We start from the raw sequence: 27,726 nt of genomic DNA on the forward strand, positions 1-27,726 counted from the left end.
AAAACCCACCACAACTACAACAACAACTGAAAAACCCACCACAACTACAACAACTGAAAAACCCACCACAACTACAACTACAGAGAAACCCACCACAACTACAACAACTGAGAAACCCACCACAACTACAACTACTGAGAAACCCACCACAACTACAACAACAACTGAAAAACCCACCACAACTACAACAACAACTGAGAAACCCACCACAACTACAACAACTGAGAAACCCACCACAACTACAACAACAGAAAAACCCACCACAACTACAACCACTGAGAAACCCACCACAACTACCACAACTGAGAAACCCACCACAACTACAACAACTGAAAAACCCACCACAACTACAACTACAGAAAAACCCACCACAACTACAACTACAACTGAGAAACCCACCACAACTACAACAACTGAGAAACCCACCACAACTACAACAACAGAAAAACCCACCACAACTACAACAACTGAGAAACCCACCACAACTACAACAACAGAAAAACCCACCACAACTACAACTGAGAAACCCACCACAACTACCACAACTGAAAAACCCACCACAACTACAACAACAACTGAAAAACCCACCACAACTACAACAACTGAAAAACCCACCACAACTACAACAACTGAAAAACCAACCACAACTACAACAACTGAAAAACCCACCACAACTACAACAACTGAAAAACCCACCACAACTACAACAACAACTGAAAAACCCACCACAACTACTACAACAACGGAAAAACCCACCACAACTACAACAACTGAAAAACCCACCACAACTACAACAACTGAAAAACCCACCAGCACTACAACAACTGAGAAACCCACCACAACTACAACAACTGAGAAACCCACCACAACTACAACAACTGAGAAACCCACCACAACTACAACAACAGAAAAACCCACCACAACTACAACAACAGAAAAACCCACCACAACTACAACAACTGAGAAACCCACCACAACTCCTGCAGGACCTTCCACAACTGAAAAACCATGCCGTTGCTACTACAATGGAACTGAATACTTACCTGGTAGGTTATCTTCATTGTCACTGTGTCATATTTCATAGTCTGATTACAGAATATCTTTTCTCTTTTTGTTAATTGCATGTTTGGTTGCATGTGAAATCTTTTTCCTTACAAGGTGTAAAATCCGATGTTGCGTTAGCTAATCATAATGTAAGCTGCCTCTTAGGCATAAACCAGGTAGTATATCAAAAAGTATTTCAAATATTAACAGTTTTTTGTCTATAATCAGGATGGACAGTATATACAGTATGTGATTTGTTGCAGAAATTGGCAAGTAGACCACAGGTCCTCTTGTCGTAGAACAATAGCTGGCTTAGTTTGAATAAACACAACATCACAACATGAGCTCTATTGTTATACTCTTTGTCCTTTAAGACTTTAAACAATTTTTTAGATCTTTTTGGAAGTATTTAACTCCACATAAAGTGTTTCATCGATGATTTGCCACCATTCACCCCTTGTTTTGTGGTGACCAGCATCCATACCTGCGCAACCCCTGCATGAAGAACGCACCCCCACAAGAAACTTGAAGAAATATGGCGTGACCTTACAAGTGCCTCAGTGCGTGTATCTCTTCGGCCAGCCCTTGGCAGCTCCACTTAAAAACTGCGCATTTCCTCCTTTTATACACTGGATTCCTCTGGATTCCCACAGCCTGTTTTCCTTTACCTGTCCTGTTTGCCTGGGAGGTCTCTACGTCTGTGTTCTATTGTAAATCCGAAATGGGTTTGTGAGATTTGACAGTCATTACATCACTTTTATTTGCGTTGCATTTGCATTTTACATAGCGCCTCAACTTTTTGGGACTTTAGGTTTTAAACATTATCAAGTTACTTTATGATTAAGATGCAACATCCTGGGTGCTTTATATGCAATTTTACAGACTCAAAATTCCACAAAGCTTTCTACAACAAATAGCTTTATTTCCTGGTCAGTCTTGTTGATACCATGGCACATGCCAGTATGCATGAATGGGGACGAAACAGCATTTCAGTCACTTTAAACAAACCATGTATGTGTCATAAGCAGGTTTATCTCAGTCTATAACCCCTTTGATTCTCATTTTCATGGCTGCTTTGTTTTGATCAGTGATCTTGATTTTTGTGTACTGACCTTTCGTCTTCACTCTTATTTTTCAGGGACTTTTGTGTACAATGTCACTGATGGTAAAGGCTGGTGTTTTACGGGCTATTGTAATGAATCATGTAAAATTGAGAAGCACTATTTTCAATGTCCCACCACAACCACCACAACCACTACAACCACTCCAACCATTACAACCACTATAGCTACAACCCCATCTATGGACTGCATCTATGAAAATCAAACAAGGAAGGTATAGTATTTTCTTTAATATGCCACATTTTAGTGAAATCCAAAGTTTGTGTTTTAACACACTAGATATGTATGAATATGGTTGCTGTAAACATGTTAAAACACTGACATCAACACATGACCGAATTTTGGATTTAGACTGTTAGAAAGTTTTTCACCTCTTTCCTGGCTGGGTTTCATGTGGGTGGGGCCAATATGTGGGCTCATGATGTCACCAGCCCACAGTAGGGAATAACCCCACCCACACGATCGTTGGGGAGGCAAATCTTGCCCCGAATCAAGCTTAAAATCATGTCATGTGTGGCCGGCCTTACCTGACTTTTTGATGTTTGCTAGTTCTTGCCCATTTTTGCTGCTTCTTTTTGCCACCTTACTGCAATTTTTGCCACTTTTACATCACTTTACACCAATGTTTTTGCTATTTTTTTGCCCATTTTTGCATAATCTTTTTGCAACCATATAACATGACTTAGCAGAATTGAATGGACAGGGAGGACAGAGTCCTGCATGTGTTAAAATCAACCGATTTACAGTGTGTTCTTTCAGGCGTCACAGTTTGTAGAACATAACTTTCTGCTCCCTCCTATCCAGCACGGTGAGACCTGGGTGATTGATAAGTGCACGAATGGTACCTGTGTTAATAACACAGTAAAAGAGACACCATACGTCTGTCCACCTGTGCAGCCCGTCATATGCACCAATGGACGTCAGCCTCAAAAGGTCTATGATGAAAGCGGCTGCTGCTACCAACTCCAGTGTGTCTGTAAGTTGTAAATGTGACATTTTTATTTTTGCCTTTCAGCTTTTTCATGTACAGGAGCATTTTTTTGTGTCTTCACCCTGCTTTTATGAGTCAGTTTCCTGCACAATTAAAATGAACGATAAAAATTACTTTTAGTGTTAGTCTAGTTTTAACACTCAAAAACCTTTAAATCTGGTTTCAGTCATCTTAATTTCCTTACATTTTGGTCTTTACTTTTTGTCACTTTGAACTTATTTAATTGGCCAAACTGTGGAATTCATTTAAATGTAAAACTCCACCCAGTGGAGGAATATCATCTATTTTAATGTTCAGCTGTGTTAATGTCTTCGACTAAGACTATGATGAAAAATGTTCGTCGACAGCCTTTTTTTCCATGACAAAAACTAGACCAAGACTGAATCTCAGTCCTCCCCTTAACCCTCAATCTTACCCTCAGTCTTAACTTGTCCCTCAAAACCAAGTGTAAGGGCAATCTCATGACTCAGAAATGGGACACCCCTTAATAGCAGTTAGGATTTCAGACTGTAGAGGGCAGTAATGTACCAAAGCTGTGTAGTCTGTCGATTCAGAGAAAGAAGAACGAAATGGCACAGTTACCGGCGTACGATCGTAAAAATAAAAGTAAATGTTACGCTACAAAAAGGCAAACAATCCATAAAATAACATTACACTGAGGTATTGGAGTGGTTTTCGTAATTTTTAGATTTCTATTAAGACTTACATTTGTAGCTCGATTTCTTCCCCGCATCTGCCGCCATTTTTCTTTGAGTGATAACCCTCAATACCAAGGGAGCTCCAGGAACATCTCAGAATTGAGGGAGATTAAGCCCTCAAACTCGCCCCTAAACTCAACTCACGGGAGAATTGGGACAGCCCTCACACTTCGCGGGAATGCACATTTTGAGACTGAGGGTTAAAATTGAGGGTTAATGGGAGAATTGGGATTCAGCCTAAAACTAACAAAAATGGATCTGTGATGACTAAAACTGACAAAAACTAAGTTTAGTTTTCATCAAGAAGACTAAAACTAGACTAAAATGTAATGTAGTTTTCATCGAACATTCAAAATCTGTGATATTTCTCCACTGTGGGTAAATCTGTCAAAAACAATGCATCTGTATCTATTCTGCCTCTCATCTGTAGAAAGCAGGGACCCCAGGGTTAGCAGTGAACACACCACCATGATTTGGTACCAGATTTAGGCAAGAAAATAAATGCTTGGACTGAAAAGTAAAGACTACAAAGTGAGGACTTTTTATGGACTAAAACTAGACTAAAACTAAAAATGATAGAAATGACTAAAATGTGACTAAAACTAAAATGCATTTCATTTAAAGACTAAAATTAAAAATAGCTGCCAAAATACCCCTGATTTTCAGCACTTACATTTCAGTCTTTTTTTTAGTTACCTCAGTTAAAACTAAAAGTTATCTTGGTTTTACATCCTTAAACTCGTCTTTCTCTTATACGTTTTTTTCATGAGGAAGATGAGATTATGACAAGCTGTAAATAGATCTTTGTTGAAAAAAAGGCAGGTGACAAACATTTTTAGTCATAATTTCAGTCAAAGCCATTAACACCGATAAGGAAGTAGAGGAATGAAGGGATGATGGATCAAAGTAAGGTTGGGGGATGGATTCTTATTTGACATCTCAAATCGATACTATGGCTGAAGCCTTTTAAGCAGTAGACTTCTTTCTCTTACAGTCTTTTAAGGGAGCTGCGGGGTTGATGCTTCCTGCTCATAAACAGTCATAGCTTTCTTTGTGGATGTTAATGTGGTCTCTGCGTTTACTTCCTGTTTCTCTCACTCTGCAGGTGTGTGCAGTGTCTGGTATAAGAAACACTACATAACACTTGACGGAAAAGGCTACACTTTCCACGATGACTGTGATTACTACCTGGTCAAAGAGATCAATGTCCAAGTCAACCTGACGATTATATTGAAGAATACTATCTGTGATCCATTCTACCCCTATTACTGTCCCCAGAGCCTGGTGATTTATTATAAGAATTACCACATTGTATTGACGCAATTTAAATTCTGGGGCTTTGTGGTAAGTAACATCTAAATCACATAATTGAAATGTCAGTGTTTAACTTCAGTTAATTATTGATGCTTTAATCTGTCAAAGATCACTTCTAGATGTCAGTCTTTTCTGTGCTTGTCTCTGCCCCACAGGTACACGTAGATGGAAGCCGTGTTTATCCTTCTGTCAGCTTTCCTGGTGTTTTCATAATAAGCACTGGTTTTGAGATCAAAGTGATTGTACTAGAAGTTGGGCTGGTAGTTGTCTACCGATCAAACTCATTCTGTATTCACCTTAGCAATGCGCTGTATTCGGGCAATACGGAGGGACAGTGTGGTGAGTGATCAACACACAGTGGATTTCTTTTTGGATGTGTTACTCTATGGTCTTCAATTCATCACAAATGAATTCATAGGCATGTTTATTAAGACATGTCTATTATCACAAATCAATGTGAACCATGATAAGTGTCGGGGCTTTTGTAGTGTGATATGTATCATAACACTGTGGGGAACACCCTGGCCTAGTAAAAATAAAAGAAACAGGACTGAGCTGCTACCTTTCCTTCCCTCAGGGACCTGTGACAACACCAAGCCCAATGACTGCCGTACTCCAGACGGGATGGTAGGAAACTGCACACAATCTGCACCCTCCTGGTTGGTCCCTGGTTCATGTGAAGTCACCACAACTCCTCCTCCAACCACAACATCAGTGAGCACCACAACAGTCTCAACAACAACGTCGACGACGACACAGACCACCACCACTAAAAGAACAACAATAAAGCCTGTCTGCACAGCGCCGCTCTGTGATCTCCTGTGGTCAGAGTAAGAAGGCGTTTACACTTGTTGTTGAAATATTATTGTTTATTTAAAAAAAAAAAAGCAAAACTCTGACCCAGTGCCACTTGACGTGTGTCTCTAAAGCCACATGTGTCTCTTCTATGTCTTCATCTGAAATATTATTCCCCTGTATATTCCCCTCCTTTTGCCATTTTCTGCCACTTTTCGCCCACATAAGCTGCCTTTTGCCATTAAATGCCACTTTTTTCCAAGTTTTGCCACCTTTTTGCCACCTTTATGTTGCTTTTTTGCCTTTTAGTCACTTTTCACTGATTTTTTGCCATATTTTTACTGCTTTGCTGACCAATGTTTCCACCTGTAACTCATTTTTTGCCACTTCTCACCTATTTTTGCCTGTTTCTGCCTATTTTTGCTGCTTTTCCTCCCCATTTGTGTCCCTTTTTGCCACTTTATGGCTATTTTTGCCACTTTTAACTTATTTTTACTGCCACTTTAACTGTTTTTGTCACTTTTCACTACTTAGTTTGTGGCTCTTGCACAACTATTTGGCTCTTTGGTTGAGCAGGGTTGAGTAACACTGGTCTAACCTAAACATTAGGGGTGTAACGATCCATTGATGGGGATCACTTGATTGATTGGTTGATCAAATATCCAATCAGATCGATAGAAAGTAAAACACCTTTAGGCTATGCTCTTATTTTGAAATTTCTTCTTCACACCTATGGATTAGAGCAGTGCAACGTCATTCTCCGCTTTCTAAAGTGACTGCGCTCCCATTTGGATGTAAACAAGCCCTCAGATTGAATGGCAGTAGGTTAGAGAGCATCTGTAACAAGGCGATTAAAAGCTGTTTTGTTGTGTTTTAATCCTTTAGCAATTAAAAAGTCGTTATTTAAGGCACATTTTGTTATTCTCAAATGACAACAGAGTGTCAAAGACTACTTCTGCTTTAAGCTGAAACTAGAGAGGACTAAAGTGGGCTAATGATGGACCGGTGATATTATTAATGACTTTAATTCACTAACTTATTAACCACATTCAAGAGTTAAGATCCAACACACAGAAGGTATGTGATGTCTGTTTCTGACTTATCCGGTCACAGGATGGTACTGTTTGTCCAGTTTGACAGAAGGAGCCCAAACACACCCTCATGTACAGTGCTCAACAAATTTATTTGACAACCTGTCATATTTGCTTTAAAGACCATCCAGCATCATGAAGTGCTTTAATGCGGACTCTTTCATTTTCAGTCAGCTCTCCACGTTTTACCATTTTGAACAGGAATGAAGAATTTTAAACTGAATTCGCCCAAATTTGAGCCGGCTCACTGGGCTTCTCTGAGACGTCAGAAATTAATCAAGCATAACATTAAAGCACTAAAACTCATTTTTCTGTTCAGAAATGACAGTAAATAACTATAATTTGACATATTAATCAAGAAATGATAATGTGCTTTACTAATTTTTCAGTTTTTTTGTAAATCAGTTAATTTGAAAATTCATGGATAACAATTATAATTCTATTTTAGCATTAAAAATATCATTTGGGTTAAAGAGCTTCTACATATTGGTGTATTAACCATTGCAGAAACATAAAAATGATTTTGGTAATTACTAATGCTGTTAATTTAGGACAGCTGTGGCATAAACCTGACTTTGGTTAGGGTTAGGGTGGTCTAATACATTTGTTAAGCACTGTACATTTAAAATGTAGTTTATTTCATGTTATTTTTTCATAAATATCCTACATTATATTATTACATTATTTCACTGGCAATTAGATTTTGGCTCCCAATAACTGTTTAACCATACCTTTTTTTTTTGGTTGTTGTTTTTCCCTTTTTAAAGGTTTATTTTGGGCATTTTTGTGCCTTTATTTGATAGAGGAGGACAGTGGGTAGAGTCAGAAACAGGAACAAGAGCGGGGGAGAGACTTGCGGTAAAGGGCCTCAGGCCGGATTCGAACCTGGGCTGCCTGCGTACATGGAACCTTAACCACTCATCCACCTGCGCCCCCTTAACCATACATTTTTAAGCTTTTAAAAGCCGAATGACACAATCTTTCCCATTTACTGTTGTTCATTTTTATGGAATGTTCTCCCCCAGAAAGGGTCGGGGTGGGCAATGTTTGGGCAAAGTACCTTGATGGGTTGCTCTTATCCATTCATCAGTTACTGCCCTGCTGACGTCCTGAACTTTCAGACAAGCTTGCGATAAATGGTTAGCTGCAAGCAGTTAGCAGCAGAGATGGAGAGGATGGAGATATCCACCTCGCTCTCCCCCATGTAAATATTTCAAACAGAGTATGCCAGGGCGGGCCTCTCTCTTTGATTTGATGATTTTTTTTTTTTTTTTTTTTTTTCTGTTTGCAATCACCACATGAGATCATATTTGGATTGATTTACCCATGGCTGATGCAAGCTCTGCAGCCAAACAGAGAAGGAAAAGTCCAGCATTATCTCCTTGGATTTAATAATTGTTTTCAGACGTTTTACGTTACAATTATCAAATAATTACAAGCATGACATCCAAATGATCCAAGCATGACAAGAGCTGTCTTTCTATCCGTCCTCTCTTGTCATGAGCCTGTTCTGTCAAAACTTTGTCTAAACCCCTCCATTTATCACAGGGGAGTCAAACTCAAGGCCCAGGGGCCAAATCAGGCCTGTGGTATAGTTTTACCCAGCCCACCAGATCATATCATATTTTTATTATAACTGGCCAACTGGTTTCCCCAACAGACTTTCTCTGCAGATTTCAGATTTCCTCTAGTTTAAAAATGTAAACTTAGCCTTGATGATTTAAAATATGCTTGTTAGGTTGTAAAAATAAGAAAGCGTTGTGTTTTCAAATGGGCTTTGCATCTCGGTGCTGCATTTTTTCCTTCTATAAAGTTTAAGAGTAGGTCACATACCACAACACCAACTACTGTTTAAGAACGTTTAGTCTACTGAAGAAGGAAACCTCTATTCATCGTTGGATTTTAGCTGTTATAGTTTTGTTAGTGGAAGAATAAAAAAAATGTGTAAAATATTTGTTATAATTTATCAGTACCAATAATTATTGTGCATCCCAAGTAAAAATGTAAATTTTTCGTCATCATGTGGCACAGATTTAATTTCATGAAAATCTCAGAACGTCACACAAACTACACATGAACTATACACCACAATACTCACGGTTGTATGCAGCCAGTTGATCCTGAGTGATGATGCACAGATGTCAGATGCAGGTCAGGAAGTAAAGACCAATGGTTCAACAAGAATGAAAGAAAGTTAAGCCCTATCTGCACAGGTGTTACCTAGGGACCTCTGGTAATTTGTAATAATCTAAATAATAAAGTAAAAAACAAAGAAGGTGCTCCCAAAAAGTGAACATTTAAATACTGTTCTATTGCAATGATCTAACTTTTATTTTTGGCTTGTTTTTGTGCCCTAGTTTATTTGAGAGGTGCCGTCTTATAATACCAGTGGATCTATTCTTTAACGCCTGTCGGACAGACTTTTGTGAAGGCAATATAACATGCGCTCACCTGGAGGCCTATGCTGCTGATTGTGCTGATGAAGGAGAATGTGTTGAATGGAGGGATGCTACTGATGGGCAGTGTGGTGAGAAATATTTCCATACTGCAAAAATACGGGTTATTGTTCCGGGAGTCAAAAACCGTGTATAGAAATATGCTGTTTTCCCATTTTATAGACTACGAGTGTCCAGACCACAAAGTGTACAAGGCCTGTGGCCCCCCTGCTGAGCCCACATGCAATCACAAGTAAGTGGTGCATGCCAGTGGTGGGATATTTTTTGTTGGGAAACATGTAAGCTCTACTTGACTGGGCTGCTTTTGTTTCTAATTTGTCAATAAAGTCACTCTGATATCTCATTTCTCACATCAGATACAACGACAAATACGTCGTAGGTTCTGCTGTGTCCTCTGGTTTCCCGCAGGAGGGTTGCTTCTGTCCTGAAAACACCACCCTATTTAACCAAGTCTACCCCAAATGTGTCGAATCTTGCGGTAAGAGGATATAGAACAGGACACTGGGCTATGGAATAATGCACGCAAAAGCTGCCTTTCAACAATTTGTTAATCAATCAACCAGTCAGTGTTTATCTGTGTAGGACTAATTCTTGTGCAGGCGCTTTTCAAAGAGGACAGGTCAACATTTATCCACCATGAGCTCAGCACTACACAACATTTATTCCTCTGGAATCATTCTAATTTTTACCCTAGGGAGCCATTCAGGACAAAAATGTTCACAATATTTAAAAAATGAGCCCTATATTTAAAAAATATTAAATATAAATATTTTCTCCAATTGTTTTGCCTAAGACCCTGCATATGAAGACATTACATTTTGGCCTTACTGAAACATAATTTCTCCTGTTAAAGTATTTGAGATAATTGTGTAGAATGTCTATTGAAGTTTAAGAAATTTGCTTAAGAAAAACAGCAGGGAGAATTTGCCATAAATTTTTCAGGACTTGTCATGGAAATTTAAAGGATATGTTTGCATATTTTGAAGAGTTCTGTTGAAGGTTTTAAAGGAAATTTTGCTTTAAAGTTTTTTGGCATCTTGACAGGACATTGGGGAATTGGGGGGGGGGATTTTTGAACAATTGTCATTATCATGGAAATTTGAGAAATATATTTGTTTTTTTGTTTTTTTTTTAATGTGATTGATAATTTAAGGGGGAGGTCCTTTGACATTTCCAGAAATTTTCATGGAAATTTCAGAGAATGGCTTGGGAGATTTTTCCATCATTCTCATAGAGTTTGAGGAATGTAATTGTAAATATTTTGGGACTAAGATTCAAAATATTTGCTTGTAATTTTTCTGGAATTTTTGGGGGAAATTGTTGTTGTAATGTTAAGGCTTCATGATGAGGTTTCACGTAAAAATTTGGGGAATGTTTGATGAAATTTTAAGGGAACTTTTAAAAGTATACCTTAGAAATATGCAGAAGAATTTTATGCAAATTTAAGGAAATTTCTCTGAAATCTTAGGAAATTTGTGTGGAGTTTGGAAAGGAAAATCTCCAAGAAACTCAGAAACTGTAATGGACATTTTGCTCAGTCTTAGCATTAACAAGTCCTTGTAATCCATCATCAAGATAACATGAAAAATAGCTCCACCATACCTCTCTAAATGATAGACACCACTTCTCACCTCCAACCTCTGACCAACTGGCCGACACACTGCTCTAAAACCCATCCAGTGTATTTTCTGCAGAGACAGGACCTTCTGGAGATTTTTAGAGAAACAAACTCTTGGTCAGAGACAAGCCTGAGATTATAAATTTATCAGAAAATAACGCTACTTAAAGTCCCCAAAAATATTCAAATGATTGGTTGTTTTGATCAATGATGTTGATTAAAAGAATTGAGACAAAAAATTGGGGAAAATATGGTAATATACATATTGAATGAATGTTTTTCTTAATGGAGATTTTTTTTCCTGAATGGCTTACTGGGGCAAAAATGTGTGCATGGTTTACCAAAGGCCCGTTAAAAAAATCTAATAAGAATTTCAAATTTTATCAAGAAAAGCCTTTTATATAAAAACATCATGCTGTAAGCAGTCACAGCAACACTGTCTGTTGAAGCTGTGTTGGGGCTGAAAGGGAAAGAGGGAGATGAAGAGAGAGAAAAGATTGACAAGAAAAAGAGGAAAAAGGGGAGAGAGGTGGGAAAAGATAAAACAGGGAATTACAGTAAGAGAAGAGGGAGATGCAAGAAGAAGTGGGGGGAACTCACTTAAACGTTAATAATAATGCTAATAGACATAGCGCTGATGTTTATGGGTGGAGTAGCTAAAGGAGATTCTCTTAAACATTAATAATAATGCTAATAGACATAACGCTGATGTTTAAGGGTGGAGTAGCTAAAGGAGATTCACTTAAACGTTAATAATAATGCTAATAGACATAACGCTGATGTTTATGTGTGGAGTAGCTAAAGGAGATTCTCTTAAACATTAATAATAATGCTAATAGACATAACGCTGATGTTTATGGGTGGAGTAGCTAAAGGAGATTCACTTAAACGTTAATAATAATGCTAATAGACATAATGCTAATGACATGAACATTGTGTTTGTTTTAACTAGACTTGTAACTCTTTGAATTTCAGAATGTGTCGGACCCGATGGGAGTCCAACAATGGTGAGAACTCTGATAAATAAATCTCATTTTTTCATGCTGGTGGAAACCTGCAGAACTTGATCATTTCACTCCAGCTTTGCCTTTTAACTTTGACATGCAACCTGAAGGCATCACGTTTTCTTGGCCGTAATTTTCTTTTTAAAATTTGTATTTTTCCAACTTGTTACTTTGATATTCTTATTTTTAGTGATGTGCCTGTTTGTGAATTTAACTGTCAGGTTGTTCTTGTCAGAACTGTTTGAATCCTCAAGAATTAAGTGCAGAGAATTATATAATGACAAAGCAGTGCTGTGTTTGAACTGTTCGTTGTTTGTTCACCAGCCGGGTGATACGTGGACAGTTGGCTGTAAAAACTGCACCTGCGACAAAGACTCCTTTGCCGTCGTTTGCGAGGATATTCCTTGTGCACCGATGACGACACCAAACTGCAGCGAGCCTGGCCAAAAGGTTGTCAACAAGCTGGACGGCTGCTGCCCCAAACAAGTTTGTGGTAAGTTGTAGTTTAAGTGAAACAGAGGTGATTAAATCAAGTAGCTTTCTTACAATTGAATTTTTCCCACTAATTTGTCTGTATTGTACGGTGGCCCTGAAGGTCAGCCCTTAAAACACTTCTCTAAAGGCCAAAAATATTTTACTTTGTATTAAAAATTATGTCACGAAACTTCAAAAGGACTTCATGAATCACTGAAGTTATTTGTGAAATGCAAAAACATTTTATGGCGCACCAAACATTTAACACACAGCTGTGTTGTCTCAATACCAAAACTTTAACTACAATACCAGTATCAAGTTTTGCATCTCGATTCTCAATACTTTAACAACCCTGGTTTGATACTCGAACATTTTATAGCGAGCCTGGAACTTGGCTGGCTTTTCAGGGACTTTAAAGATTAAATCCACAACAGTAACTCTGATACTGGATGTCTTTTATCCATTTATGATCCATTTTTTCAGTCGTTCCTGCAGCTAGCGAGTTAGTCACGTTGTCTGTCTGTATCCCAGAATGCATTGCAACTGTGCTATGACAACCAATGGCAGGCTGTTCCATCATCACATCATGCTTTGCTGAACAGCGCATGTGCACAGACTTATAAACGGTTGAAGAGTGCCTGGATGAGTCATAACAGAGAGAAATAGAGATGCTGTGATGTGTCCCTCTGTGTCTCTGCAGACAAGAACTGCTTTAAATAATGACTCAAATCCCCAAAAGTGTGTGTATTATAGTCACGTAAATTTTGTAAAATGTTCCAGTGACATTTCTGCAGCAAACATATTCTTAAAGCCCATGTTGTCCTGAAGAAAAGGATGTTTAGAGCTTGACTGTGCACCACAGCGTTGATGTTCTACAAGCTTTTCAAGACAAAAAGTCCAGGAGAGACTAAATGGTTAAAAAAATAGCTGAGGGCTCAGAGGGTTGAGTAACATTTAATAAAAAAAGCACAAAAATAAAGTTAACTCCAAAAACAAGTTAGAAAGGAAGAAAACTGACTGCAATTCCAAGTGGGCTAATACAGAATGTCCTACGTAATGCAGCACACAGTCATGTTTGCTAAATAACGTTTTTATAGCAAAGATTGCTGTTTCATTCTGCAGATGTCTGTGATTATTGTTGTATTTGTATGACACATCTGACCTCAGAGCAGAGCAGTCAGAATAAAAAGTGGTAACTTGTCTATTTCCCTTTATACAGAATGTGATGTTGATCTGTGCCCCACTCCACTGAAGTGTGAGCCGGGATTCCTACTTTCCCACCACAACGGCACCTGCTGCTTCACCTTCACATGTGGTACGTGACTTTGTTAGTGTTCACCTGAATATGTCCTGAAGAATTGTTCATATAGATAAATCAGATCAGGACACTCTACCCTTAAAACCTTAAATGTGAGCAAAACATAGGAGTGGGCGAGGGGTGATCCTGCAGATGCCTAAGGAAGACTTTGATAGGAAATGAAACATTTTTAGTAGCATTGACAACTGATTAAAAAAACACATTTTAGTCAACTGAAACTAAAATAAAATTGAGGCTTTACAAAGAAATGAAAACTAACCAAAACGGTATCTTGTGCTTAAAAAATTAGGGACCAAATCTCCTTTTAGTCTTTGACTACAGTAGACTGGCTGACATGTACGTCCAAGAAGACTTTACCTGATGCCTGAGTCATCAGGATCAGCTGAGGTAGTACGTACCTAGGAGGATCAGCTTATGCTAACGCTGTCTAGCTAATGGTCTAGTACAGTGGTTCTCAACCTTGGGGTCACGAGACACTGAGAGGGGGTCACCAGATGCCTTAAAAAAACTAACAATATTTTTTAAATTACAGTGTTGCCACTTTACACCAATTTCACATAATGTCAACCCTTTTTCATCACCAATTTTAGAACATTTTTGCTGCTTAAAACCCATTTTTGTCCATCTTAAACCCTTTCTATCACTTTTTTTCTGCCTGTTTTTGCCACTTCTATACCAAATCTTGCCATTTTCTGCCTTTTTTACCTCTTTTGATGCATTGTTGCCTCTATCAACCATTTTATACAACCCCTTTTTGCCCATTTAAACCCAGTTAACCCATTTTTGCAAGTTTATATCAAATTTTCATCCTATTTCACCTAATTTCCAGCGATTTTTTGCACTTAAAGCCATTTTAGCCACTTTTTAATCCCCTATTACCACTTTTTGTGCCTGTTTTTGTCACTTTAACCCAAATATTTTCTTTAGAAATCTAATTTTACCACCTTTCCCACCATTTTTTGCCATTATTAACCAATTTTAGCAATTTTTAAGCCATTTTAATTATGTTTTTGACGAGTTATTCTCATTTAAAGATGGCTATTCACTACACAAATGAATGAATAAAGATGTTTGTCTCTTTAAAAAGAATGGTTATTATTTAGGTCAAATATAAAATGTGGTTTTCACAGCTTAACCTAACAATTGACCTCTAGGTGTTAAATAGAAAAAAACATTTGTTATTCATTTTAATTTTCTGAAAGAAAAATTCTTTGCCTGTAATTGAAATGTGACAATAGTGATCGACTCTTGCCTTTTCATGTTTTTTTTTCTTGCTTTTTCTCTACAGAACCAGACGATGTGTGTGTCTATGAAGGTACTGTGTACATGGTAAGTGTCCGGTTTTTTACCTTCATTTAATTTTACATCCGTTTGTGCCCTTTGGACCAAATTGGCTCATTTTATACATTGGGCTATAAAAATGATAAACTTATAAACGTTCTGATAAGCCTTGAATTTCCAGATTCTATCATAGTAGCCCCTTGTATTTAGATGAGAAAAAGGACAAAAAACAGGTTATTTTCTATATATCACATGCAAAGTAGAAACCTGGTTATCAGAGACATCTTGACCTTTTCACCAATTATTTTGTATTTTATCTCATATTTTCAATTCCAATCTTTGACTTCATTATCCCATAGTTTGACCTTTTACACTCACATTTTACATCTTAAACTTCTTGTTGGAGCGTAGAGATGGATCCTGGGGTGGAGGTGGGTTAAAAGTGAGCTCAATGCTTCTTCAGTACAGAGCTGGCAATTACAGAGCAGAAGAAGAGCAAGGGAATCTTGAAGCTTTATGATGCCACTGATTGAGGAGGATATGTGTCATGTGATTGATTATGGTGCATATCAGGTGTGAATCATTAGTCTTGAGATTGACTGCCTTTACTAGCTTGCGGGCATAGCTCCATGTATTGTCTTCTTGAATAATACCACATTTACCTTTACAAGATCTTGTTGAAATTGGAATCACCCAAGAATGAATTATACACACACATGGTTATTTTTGATTATTTGATACATAAAACTTTGATCATTTAGAACCAAGACACCAAAACCTTGTAAAAATTGATGCACCAATCGGTGTGCTTACATTAGAATTTCTTTACTAGTTAGCATGCAGGAAAGAGACTTTCTCTCAAAGAAACTTGTGCAGGTTCAGTGTACTGCAGGAAAAAGTGTTGATCCATTAATTTGATTTGTTTTTCAGCCTGGTACCAAAATACCAACACCAGGACCATCAGGAACAACAACACCTCCACCTGGACAATCAACAACAGCTGCTGGACCTGGACCATCAACAACAGCTGCTGGACCTGGACCATCAACAACAGCTGCTGGACCTGGACCCTCATCAACAGCTGCTGGACCTGGACCATCAACAACAGTTGCTGGACCTGGACTATCAACAACAGCTGCTGGACCTGGACCCTCATCAACAGCTGCTGGACCTGGACTATCAACAACAGTTGCTGGACCTGGAAAATCAACAACAGTTGCTGGACCTGGACCATCAACAACAGCTGCTGGACCTGGACCATCAACAACAGTTGCTGGACCTGGACTATCAACAACAGTTGCTGGACCTGGACTATCAACAACTGTTGCTGGACCTGGTACATCTGCTAAGCCTGGAGGAGGACCACCTGGTACATCAGCTGAGCCTGGAGGAGGACCACCTGGTACATCAGCTAAGCCTGGAGGAGGACCACCTGGTACATCTGCTAAGCCTGGAGGAGGACCACCAGGACAGACCACTACCCCTGGACAAGGACCACCTGGTTCATCTGCTAAGCCTGGAGGAGGACCACCAGGACAGACCACTACCCCTGGAGGAGGACCACCTGGTACATCTGCTAAGCCTGGAGGAGGACCACCAGGACAGACCACTACCCCTGGGCAAGGACCACCTGGTACATCTGCTCAGCCTGGAGGAGGACCACCTGGTACATCAGCTAAGCCTGGAGGAGGACCACCTGGTACATCTGCTAAGCCTGGAGGAGGACCACCAGGACAGACCACTACCCCTGGACAAGGACCACCTGGTACATCTGCCAAGCCTGGAGGAGGACCACCAGGACAGACCACTACCCCTGGACAAGGACCACCTGGTACATCTGCTAAGCCTGGAGGAGGACCACCAGGACAGACCACTACCCCTGGACAAGGACCACCTGGTTCATCTGCTAAGCCTGGAGGAGGACCACCAGGACAGACCACTACCCCTGGGCAAGGACCACCTGGTACATCTGCTCAGCCTGGAGGAGGACCACCTGGTACATCAGCTAAGCCTGGAGGAGGACCACCTGGTACATCTGCTAAGCCTGGAGGAGGACCACCAGGACAGACCACTACCCCTGGACAAGGACCACCTGGTTCATCTGCTAAGCCTGGAGGAGGACCACCAGGACAGACCACTACCCCTGGGCAAGGACCACCTGGTACATCTGCTCAGCCTGGAGGAGGACCACCTGGTACATCAGCTAAGCCTGGAGGAGGACCACCTGGTACATCTGCTAAGCCTGGAGGAGGACCACCAGGACAGACCACTACCCCTGGACAAGGACCACCTGGTACATCTGCTAAGCCTGGAGGAGGACCACCAGGACAGACCACTACCCCTGGACAAGGACCACCTGGTACATCTGCTAAGCCTGGAGGAGGACCACCAGGACAGACCACTACCCCTGGACAAGGACCACCTGGTACATCAGCTAAGCCCGGAGGAGGACCACCAGGACAGACTACTACCCCTGGACAAGGACCACCTGGTACATCAGCTAAGCCTGGACAAGGACCACCTGGTACATCTGCTAAGCCTGGAGGAGGACCACCAGGACAGACCACTACCCCTGGACAAGGACCACCTGGTACATCTGCCAAGCCTGGAGGAGGACCACCAGGCACATCTGCTAAGCCTGGAGGAGGACCACCAGGACAGACCACTACCCCTGGACAAGGACCACCTGGTACATCAGCCAAGCCTGGAGGAGGACAACCTGGTACATCAGCTAAGCCCGGAGGAGGACCACCAGGACAGACCACTACCCCTGGACAAGGACCACCAGGTACATCAGCCAAGCCTGGAGGAGGACCACCTGGTACATCTGCCAAGCCTGGAGGAGGACCACCTGGTACATCTGCCAAGCCTGGAGGAGGACCACCAGGGCAGACCACTACCCCTGGACAAGGACCACCTGGTACATCTGCTAAGCCTGGAGGGGGACCACCAGGACAGACCACTACCCCTGGACAAGGACCACCTGGTACATCTGCTAAGCCTGGACAAGGACCACCTGGTACATCTGCTAAGCCTGGACAAGGACCACCTGGTACATCTGCTAAGCCTGGAGGAGGACCACCAGGACAGACCACTACCCCTGGACAAGGACCACCTGGTACATCTGCCAAGCCTGGAGGAGGACCACCTGGTACATCTGCTAAGCCTGGAGGAGGACCACCAGGACAGACCACTACCCCTGGACAAGGACCACCTGGTACATCTGCTAAGCCTGGAGGAGGACCACCTGGTACATCTGCTAAGCCTGGAGGAGGACCACCAGGACAGACCACTACCCCTGGACAAGGACCACCTGGTACATCTGCTAAGCCTGGAGGAGGACCACCAGGACAGACCACTACCCCTGGACAAGGACCACCTGGTACATCTGCCAAGCCTGGAGGAGGACCACCTGGTACATCTGCTAAGCCTGGAGGAGGACCACCAGGACAGACCACTACCCCTGGACAAGGACCACCTGGTACTTCTGCTAAGCCTGGAGGAGGACCACCCGGCACATCAGCTAAGCCTGGAGGAGGACCACCAGGACAGACCACTACCCCTGGACAAGGACCACCTGGTACATCTGCTAAGCCTGGAGGAGGACCACCAGGACAGACCACTACCCCTGGACAAGGACCACCTGGTACATCTGCTAAGCCTGGAGGAGGACCACCAGGACAGACCACTACCCCTGGACAAGGACCACCTGGTACATCTGCCAAGCCTGGAGGAGGACCACCTGGTACATCTGCTAAGCCTGGAGGAGGACCACCAGGACAGACCACTACCCCTGGACAAGGACCACCTGGTACATCTGCCAAGCCTGGAGGAGGACCACCTGGTACATCTTCTAAGCCTGGAGGAGGACCACCAGGACAGACCACTACCCCGGGACAAGGACCACCTGGTACATCAGCTAAGCCTGGAGGAGGACCACCTGGTACATCTGCTAAGCCTGGAGGAGGACCACCAGGACAGACCACTACCCCTGGACAAGGACCACCTGGTTCATCTGCTAAGCCTGGAGGAGGACCACCGGGCACATCAGCTAAGCCTGGAGGAGGACCACCAGGACAGACCACTTCCCCGGGACAAGGACCACCTGGTACATCTGCTAAGCCTGGAGGAGGACCACCAGGACAGACCACTACCCCTGGACAAGGACCACCTGGTACATCTGCTAAGCCTGGAGGAGGACCACCCGGTACATCTGCTAAGCCTGGAGGAGGACCACCAGGACAGACCACTACCCCTGGACAAGGACCACCAGGTACATCTGCTAAGCCTGGAGGAGGACCACCAGGACAGAATACTACCCCTGGAAAAGGAACAACTCTTCAGACTGGTATGCCCGGACAATCAACAACTGGTCTGCCCACTTCACCATCACAGTTCACAACAGTCCTTCCTGGCCAAACAACAATCGTCACCCCTGGACAATCAACAATTGTTATACCTGGATCATCAACAACTGGTCAACCATCAGTTACAACAAGTGGGATGGGGCCTTTTGTTCCGGGGCCCTGCATGGAATGTTATTGTGGTCCACATGTTGATCCAGATAATGGGCTGCGCATCATTGAATGCAAGCCGATCGTTTGCAATAAGACCTGCGAACCGGTAAGCACACACTCAGGTTTTCTCAAATCATTCCCTTCTGCAAACAATGCAATCTATAACTGTAACATATCTGGGATTTTGTTTAAATGGATCATATAAAGTCATATAATTTTGCAGTGGTCTGTTGCAGGCCAGCATCAATCAACCCAGTCAGTCCCCTCTCTCTTTTACTTTGAAGCTATGCACATCTAAACACTAGCACTGCTGTTTACACATAGAAGTAAACTCCTATATATATGCAGCTCATATGCAAGCTGCATATATAAATTCAATCGATGTGTTCATTGCTGCCCTCATTCACACATTGCATCAGCAAAGTGCTTGTATTCCAAAAGGCATAAACACGATGCTACATATACACGTAGTTAACAAAGTCAAATTTAAAAGATGCTTTTTTGGGTTCTCCCTGCTAAGGTACAGGATAAATGAATAAAAAAATCCATTAACTGCAATGTACTGGAAATAATTGTCTCTCTTTGCTTGGTGAGACAGTGGACCAATAAGGAAACCATCAAAGATCCAATTAGACGTAGTCAAAATAAAAGACAGAAAACATATTGTTTTAATATTTTAATTCAAAGAAATCTCAGGCCGAGGCTGAGCAATTCATCTAAATTTAGAATATGTCCCAACATTTCCAACTGAATTTTTAAACAACAGAAGGTGAAATATTTATTTTACCTGAAATGTGTCATAATACCAGTTTTGTACATTTCCTTGAGCAGAAAAGTTATTGTCTTCACTAGGGGCGGGAGAAAAAATTGATACAGCTTAGTATCACCATATTTTTTCTGGTCATATGTCGTATTGTCTCATCAACCAAATATAGTTTTTTGGGGGGTTTTTGTTTTTTTTTTTTTTAATTAATCCTAATATGACCTGAAATTTATGATAATGGAAAAATGTTTGTCCAGTGAGTTTGGCAGAGGTGATGGTCAGGCAGGAGAAAGTTAGTACAACAAACATGGCGGCACCAGAAGAAGGACATGAGGAATGCAAGTAGGGCCAAATGAGATAGAAATACATACATACATGATAAGGTTTGCAAGAAGTGCTACATGAAGATAAAATACTAAGGAAATACGACAAACATAAGGACAAGACTAGTGCTAAATCAGCTAAAAAGTAAAAAAAAAAAGGTATAGATCGCAATAAATCGCAATATATAGTACTGCAGTACTCACTGCATTGCAAAATGTTTAAATCACAATAGTATCGAATCGTGACCCAAGTATCGTGATAATATTGTATCTTTGGACAACAAGTGATTCCCACCCCTAGTCTTCACACCATGCCAACATTCAAGTTTCAGCTTTTTAGAATAATTTTATCAATAACCTACTTTCCTTATTTTTGTGTATGCTTTTCATCTAAATCAAAATGAGAATGGCATTAAAATGATCATTCCCTTCAAATGAGTCAAAACAATCACAATTATATAGTTTTTAAATTGTAAATCCTGAGTATAAGATTGTGTTGTTTTTAGAAAAATACACGAGATGAGGAGCTTGAAAAAAGAATTGCATATTAAATTGCAGTCCCAATATTTGAAACAACAACAAAAAGAAAACATTATTATATTCCCAAGAAAATTTCAGCAGTTTATCGTTTATTCCCTCTTCTCCCCAGAGCATCTTGCAGGGCATATGAGACCTCCTAACAGGCCAAGTTTGATGCCTGTGGTTTATACAGAGAAATCCTTTAGTTCAGGAGGGTCACTCTGAGAGAGACAGTGTAGGTTTACATCAGGTTAAAGAACTATTTTAGGTTGTTTCAAGTTAAATGCAAAACCAGTTTATCTCTAATGTTTTGAAATGCATTATTAAAGACGCAGCACACAAAATGTGATTTTTCTTCTTCTCTCCAGGGTCACGAATATGAGGAAGAGCCTGAGAAATGTTGCGGGAAATGTGTCCAGAAGGACTGTGTTGTTGAAATAGAAGGCAAACAAATTGTTCTTCCAGTAAGTTGTGTCAAATAATAAGCTTTTCCAAATGTAAAAAAACAACATCACTTTTTTGACTATTCAAATAAGACTTACTTTAAGGATTAGGTTTTGTGTAGCTGATCACCTATGAGTGATCATATTTAGTGTTTTGTTTTAGCACCTGCTTTTGTGGTTGCTCAGTTTTTGGACCTCCTACAGGGGGCAGTGTCAGCTGATAACAAGGGGCAGAGAAGTCATACTTATTACCTCTGCCAAGGAGGTTATGTGATCGGGTGGGTTTGTTCGTTTGTTAGCAACATATCTCAAAAAGTTGTGGATGGATTCTGATTAAATTTTCAGGAAATGTCAGAAATGGCATAAGGAAGAATTGATTAGGTTTTGGGAGTGATCCAGATCATCTTCTGGATTCAGGATTTTTCTTAAGGATTCTGCACTGATGGGAGATAGGGCTAATGGCGGAGGTCTGCGCTGTTACCACTTTACACCAGGAGATGGCGGACATGAGTAACTTCAATTCCAGTAGCATTTTGGGTGTGTTTCTATTCAAAGTTTTGGAGTTTATGAGGTTTGAAAGACGCACGCCCGGTCGAGGAGACGGGGCGGAGCGTCTTTAAAAAAAAAAACACCGAATTGTAGCAAGAATACTCACAATGCTGGGAGGAATAGAGGAATATTCACCCATTTATTAGATGTGTTCATTTATGGAAATTCATTAACACAGTTACTAACAGACAGAAACATTATGAAGCCTCTTGCACAAATCGAGAGAAGTTTCAGAAGAACATTTACTGAAGTGCATTACACATCTGATGGCATTATTTTACATCTCTGAGAAAACAAATTTAAGTGCCCAAAAATATATATATACAGGGCTTGATATTTACACACACCAACTACCGGAATGTGAGTAGATTTCAGCTGTGGCGGGTAATGGAGTGACACTAACTAGCCACTGTGGCGGGTTGAATTTTACACAACTAGTCACAATTAGTCACAACTAATGCTTCACTCTGACTGTGCTCGTCTGATAGCCCATATGGTTCGGATGCTTGTTGCTGTGAGGCTTTTGGCACATACATAGTTAAAATTTGTGGTTTCAGAATGTAGGAGGATAAACACAGGCCTGAGGGCAACCGAAATGATAAAACCTATGCAAATGCCTCCAATATTTAAATGTTATTATAACCTTTGACAGGTTTATGTATGTGGGTGTATTACAGATTTTCTGTATATCAATAATTTCCGAATATAAAAGATGATAGAAACTCTGAAATTTTAAAAAGTTCACTGAGGCAGTGAGAAACAGAGGCAGAAGGATAAAAGTTTGATCACTTAGGAGTTAAAGAGAATTCTACTGAATAGTGATTTTTTTTCCTTCTATGATTTGATTTATTTCAGTTATATCAGGGGTTTTCAAAGTGTGGGAGAGTGAGCCTCCCCTAAGAAGAATTTATTCATTCGATGGCCCCCCACCCACATAAAGATAAAGATTGAAAAAAAATTAAACAACTACATTTTTAACATTTATGTCTAATTTTTTAAACATTTTTAACATTAATGTATTTTTGATAATTTGGTCCACAAATGTCCTTAAACATCTGACTTTCCCTATTATTTAGTGGGGACTATAGTATGTTTTCATCCGTACAGTTGATGCAGGATTGCATAACAGCAGACCATCCTTGCTTTTGATCAGTGACCAAAATTCCTTTCACTTCCTGTTAAAATTCTCCTGAGTTTTTTTTCAAAGGCTCTAGCCTTTCCCAAATGCTGTCTATGAGAGGTTTTCCAGATGGATGTGTCCATCTGACATGGGATTAAATGAAATTTAATCTAATGAACAAACTTTTGAATGAATTTAGGAGCAGTATTATAAAGCACTCATATGTGTAATCGGTGTTGGTGAGTACTTAAAGTAAGCACTCGTACTCGCTCTGGAAAAATGTGCTGCATCCCTGTTAACCATGGCTGAAGTTAGAGCCATGTCTGTAGTTTAATGATCTTTTATCATAAATACCAATGACAAAATTAGGGTTGGTTTTGGACAAAATACTGTTTGAGAACAATAATTGTATGTGTCAGTGAGTCCCTGTGCTTGTACATGGTCTGAATGGAAGTGGTATTAATGCATTCCTTGTAGTTAGTCTAAGTTAGAATTGCATATGAGCTGGAATCATTAAATATAGTTATAATGTGATTGCTGACTTTGCTTCTGCTCTCCATGATTCTACAGCCTGGCGAAGTGTATGAAGTTCCTGGAAAGTGCAAACACTACGTTTGCAAGAATGATACTGGAAAACCTCATATTATGGAGATGGACATTGTTTGTCCTAAATTTGTTCCCCACGAATGTGAACCTGTAAGTTAATCTGACAGCCCTGCACTGTTTCCACAAATACCGCCCACATTTCACACAATATAACTTATGCTTTCTCCTCCAGGGTACTGAGACATATGACTCCACGGGATGCTGCAAAACATGTAAGTTAGCCACAATATGCACGTGATAATATCCAATCCTGAGGACAAGGCCGCTTGTCACTACTTCAGATTAAGAACCACTAAAGAACAGTTTCTTTGTCTTACAGGTAAGCTGCGAGAGGTCTGTGAAGTCCTCAGTAAGATGGAAAACATCACTGTAGACAACTGCAAGAGCAAAGGACCCGTCAACTTGACATACTGTGCCGGACACTGTGGGAGCACGTCCATGTAAGTCATTTCAACTCAGCCACAAGTTGGTGGAGCTGACGTCACATTACAGCGAAGAACTCCAGGTGGGGGCAGGAAGTGATTTCTGCTATCAAGCAGTCAAAGTTTGTGCTTGCTACAGCTCTGCCAACCAGTCAAGTGCAGAAAAAGGGAGCTACTTTTAGGTCTCAAAGGTAGTGACACATGAAGCAGGGTGTGATCCTTGAAAAGCCTTAAAAAGTCATAAATTTGACATTTGAAGTATAATGTCTTAGAAGTCTGGTTTTTACCAGTAAGAGGTCTGAGACTCTTCTGTATCCAGTTGTTGTTTTTCTAGCCAACGTTATAAGATTCAGATCATTCTTTTATGCATATGTGCTTGTCCACATAATAATTAACAGCATTTACAGCAGGACTGGCTGTACACAGCCTACCTATCGGTCTGTGGGTCAGCCCTGCCCCCTCAGTGTTAGGGGGGAGCATTCATCACTATTTAAGTCCGCCCCAGAAAAACAGCGGAAAAACGACAGCAGCAATGTAACAACTTTACAGGAAACATGAAGAGGTCTCTCTCCATATGTTCATATTCACTCATGTCTGCATCTCCTACCCTTTCTCTGTTTAATGCATCCAATACAGGATGTACAATGCATCCTTCCTGATGACATTTAGCACTAGGGCTAGGTATGTTTGAGAGAGAAAGGCAATTTCTGTTAACAAATCAATAAAGAGCGTTATTTTAAAGCTCAGGCACCCTGCATATATTATAGACCGATTAATAAACCCAATATAACCGGAAACTGAACACCAGAATCAAGAAAAATCATCTGAAAACCAGCCGCTGATGTAGGGAGAGAGGAAGACACAGGAAGAGTTAGCATGCTACAGTCAGCTTCACATTTATTAAAGTCTTTCTGAACAACATCAACAAGTTAATCTCCTTATTTTGGGGAAATCTGTAGATGAAACTATTTCATGTTTGGCTTGAGTTTTTGGTGTTAAAGCACCAAAGAGACTTTTCTCATGTGATCTGATTTTAATATAAACTACTTTATTTTAAAACAATAACATTAACACATTTCAGCTCGCTTAAACACAGGCTTTATAAAGATTTATGTTTTGAATAATGATCGGTAATTTTGTATTTCTAACTGAACTTCCTCCACACACTGCTGTTTAAATGTTCTCCAGGATTCAGAGGATTTCCCTAGACCGCCCCTCTTATTTTATAGCACTCGCTGTATTTAAATAAACTTAGTACCATTGTGAAACACTCATCCAGTTCTCTAACATGGGGTCTATCAAGCTGCCAACTTACCATGTGCAGCTCACCCCTGTTGTGACAGTCGTCCCTGACAAAAGCTTTTTAATTCTGCACATTGACAGAATAGAGACATTAAATGTGCCAGAAATAGAGGTATTTATGGACAAAAGATGTCTTTGTCCTATACCATTTAACATTTCTTAAAAAGTACATTAAATGGACAAATCTAGCCCTGTCCGATGTACCACGAAATTTCACATCTTTCATTTTTGGCATTTGCTGCACAAAAATGTGGTTTGAATTTTTCTCAGTGCAGGCCTTAAAAAGGTCTTAAAATATCTTAAATTTGATTTTCAAAAATTTGTAGGAGCCCTGTGAAGGCACAAACTTTTCTAAGTTCACAGAGAAATGGCAGCAGACATGGAGTAAAAGCCTCCATCTAAAGTCTGCAGACAACACTTACTTAGAGTCTGTTTCCTCAAAGCGGGCCAGTGTGGTTCAGTCCATTTCGTCACAGTAAACCCGGATCTTGTTTGTGGTTCCGCTCAGCCTCACTGGTTGTGACGGGAAAGCCGTCTCTTTTTTAGAGCTCTGGATCTGTTTGGCTTTCTGATATTACATTCAACAAAAAATGGACAAACTGTCTCTCAAACAGGAGCCAGCTTCTGTCATTCATATAAAAGAGCCGGCTCATTCAGAAATGGTACATCATCACTCAGCCTCCTACCCCAAAAGGTTTATTATCTTAAAAGTGTATCAGTGTTTCCAGTTAAAGGATGTTTATGACTTAACAAGGGAGAAAAGTTGTTAAAGAGCTCAGTCGCTGACTCCTCTAGACTCTGGTCTCCCTTCATCTGTCTAGACCTGTAGAAGGAGGTCTGAAGGACTAATTGATCAGTGATCAGGATCACCTCCTCTCCAGGTAAACCAGTTAACCTGTGGTAAAAATCCCTGTGTTGTAAAGTGTCAGGATCATAGCCAGTGGATGTAGAAATGTTTTGTTTTTTATTAGAAAAAGTGGAAGGAAAGGACTTAGGAAGTAAAGTTTGGACTTTTTGAAAAGTCCCAGGAAGTTTGTTATACAGCGTGTCTGTCTGGGAAAAGTGTCTGTTGGACTATTTTGGATATGAAGCTATTTTTGATTTCTCTTAATGTGAAACGTTTTGAAGATGTATTCATGTTGCATGCACGTTTCTGTTCATGCGAAGCATTTTGAATATGTATTAGTGTGAAACTTCCCAGCCACCGTAGCAAACGGTGTTTATGTACATTACTGTCACTACTGGAGCTTTGAAAACAACAGGAAGTTTGAGCTCTGCATCATGTGCTTGTGGAAAGAAATCTTTCTGCAGCCAGAATCATTTATACAGGGTTTAAACAGAAAAAAGATGAATGTGGGATCAGATTCCCAGTTATCAGATTAATATGAAGTAGATAAGGATGTGACATGAGCGAAGCACATTTAGAGCTGTTTTCTGTGTGTTTGCAGGTATTCTGCTGCAGCTAACGGGATGGTACACGAGTGTAAGTGCTGCCAGGAAAACAAAACCAGTGAGAGAAAAGTGAAGCTCCAATGCGCCGATGGCTCAACCAGGGAGCACTCGTGCACCATCGTGGAGAGCTGTATGTGCTTCAGAGCAGAGTGCGTGGGTGGAACGACGATGGTTCCATTGAAGCGCCGCAGGAGACGCTGATCGTTCGCACACTGCTTCGACCGGCCTGAACCCTCAACAATACAACCTTTGACCCTGTTCTTGTAGATTTTGTGATTTTAAGCCAAACTGTGCTCTGTTTTTGGAGTGTCACAACATATTACTGTGATACAAACTTTCCTTCAAATCAATAAAGTTAGATCTCTGCAGTATGAACACTTGTGGACATTTTTATTGTCTTCTTGGAGTATGAACAGCATAATAAAAATGATATTTAGCTCTTTGTTAATTGTATATGCTGTAGAAGGGGTATTGGTTTTGTAGTGGTTAAAGACTTGAGCAGCTT

At 40.6% G+C, this 27,726-nt stretch overlaps 1 protein-coding gene across 1 annotated transcript; it reads left to right on the top strand.

Annotated features, from left to right (window-relative positions):
• Positions 1–1,765: 1,765 nt before the first annotated feature.
• On the top strand, positions 1,766–27,483 carry LOC121506502. The gene is made up of 22 exons (XM_041782380.1): positions 1,766–1,769; positions 2,183–2,379; positions 2,970–3,141; positions 4,960–5,138; positions 5,324–5,507; positions 5,746–5,998; positions 9,412–9,581; positions 9,673–9,742; positions 9,867–9,988; positions 12,104–12,135; positions 12,457–12,625; positions 13,826–13,921; positions 15,213–15,253; positions 16,136–16,312; positions 16,368–18,683; positions 18,783–19,148; positions 19,229–19,828; positions 21,696–21,791; positions 24,010–24,135; positions 24,218–24,257; positions 24,365–24,485; positions 27,218–27,483. Exons 1-22 carry the CDS (start codon positions 1,766–1,768, stop codon positions 27,420–27,422), a joined length of 5,736 nt encoding a protein of 1,911 aa, XP_041638314.1. The 3' UTR covers positions 27,423–27,483.
• Positions 27,484–27,726: the final 243 nt, after the last annotated feature.

This window comes from Cheilinus undulatus, linkage group 1 (genome assembly GCF_018320785.1).
Source record: "Cheilinus undulatus linkage group 1, ASM1832078v1, whole genome shotgun sequence".
NCBI classification, from domain to species: domain Eukaryota; kingdom Metazoa; phylum Chordata; class Actinopteri; order Labriformes; family Labridae; genus Cheilinus; species Cheilinus undulatus.

Bases quoted from the DNA above. Each gene is read 5' to 3' on its own strand.
- LOC121506502 (XM_041782380.1), top strand. The intron at 9,582-9,672 runs GTGAGAAATATT...CCCATTTTATAG, and splicing joins TGCTACTGATGGGCAGTGTG to ACTACGAGTGTCCAGACCAC. The intron at 12,136-12,456 runs GTGAGAACTCTG...TTTGTTCACCAG, and splicing joins CCGATGGGAGTCCAACAATG to CCGGGTGATACGTGGACAGT.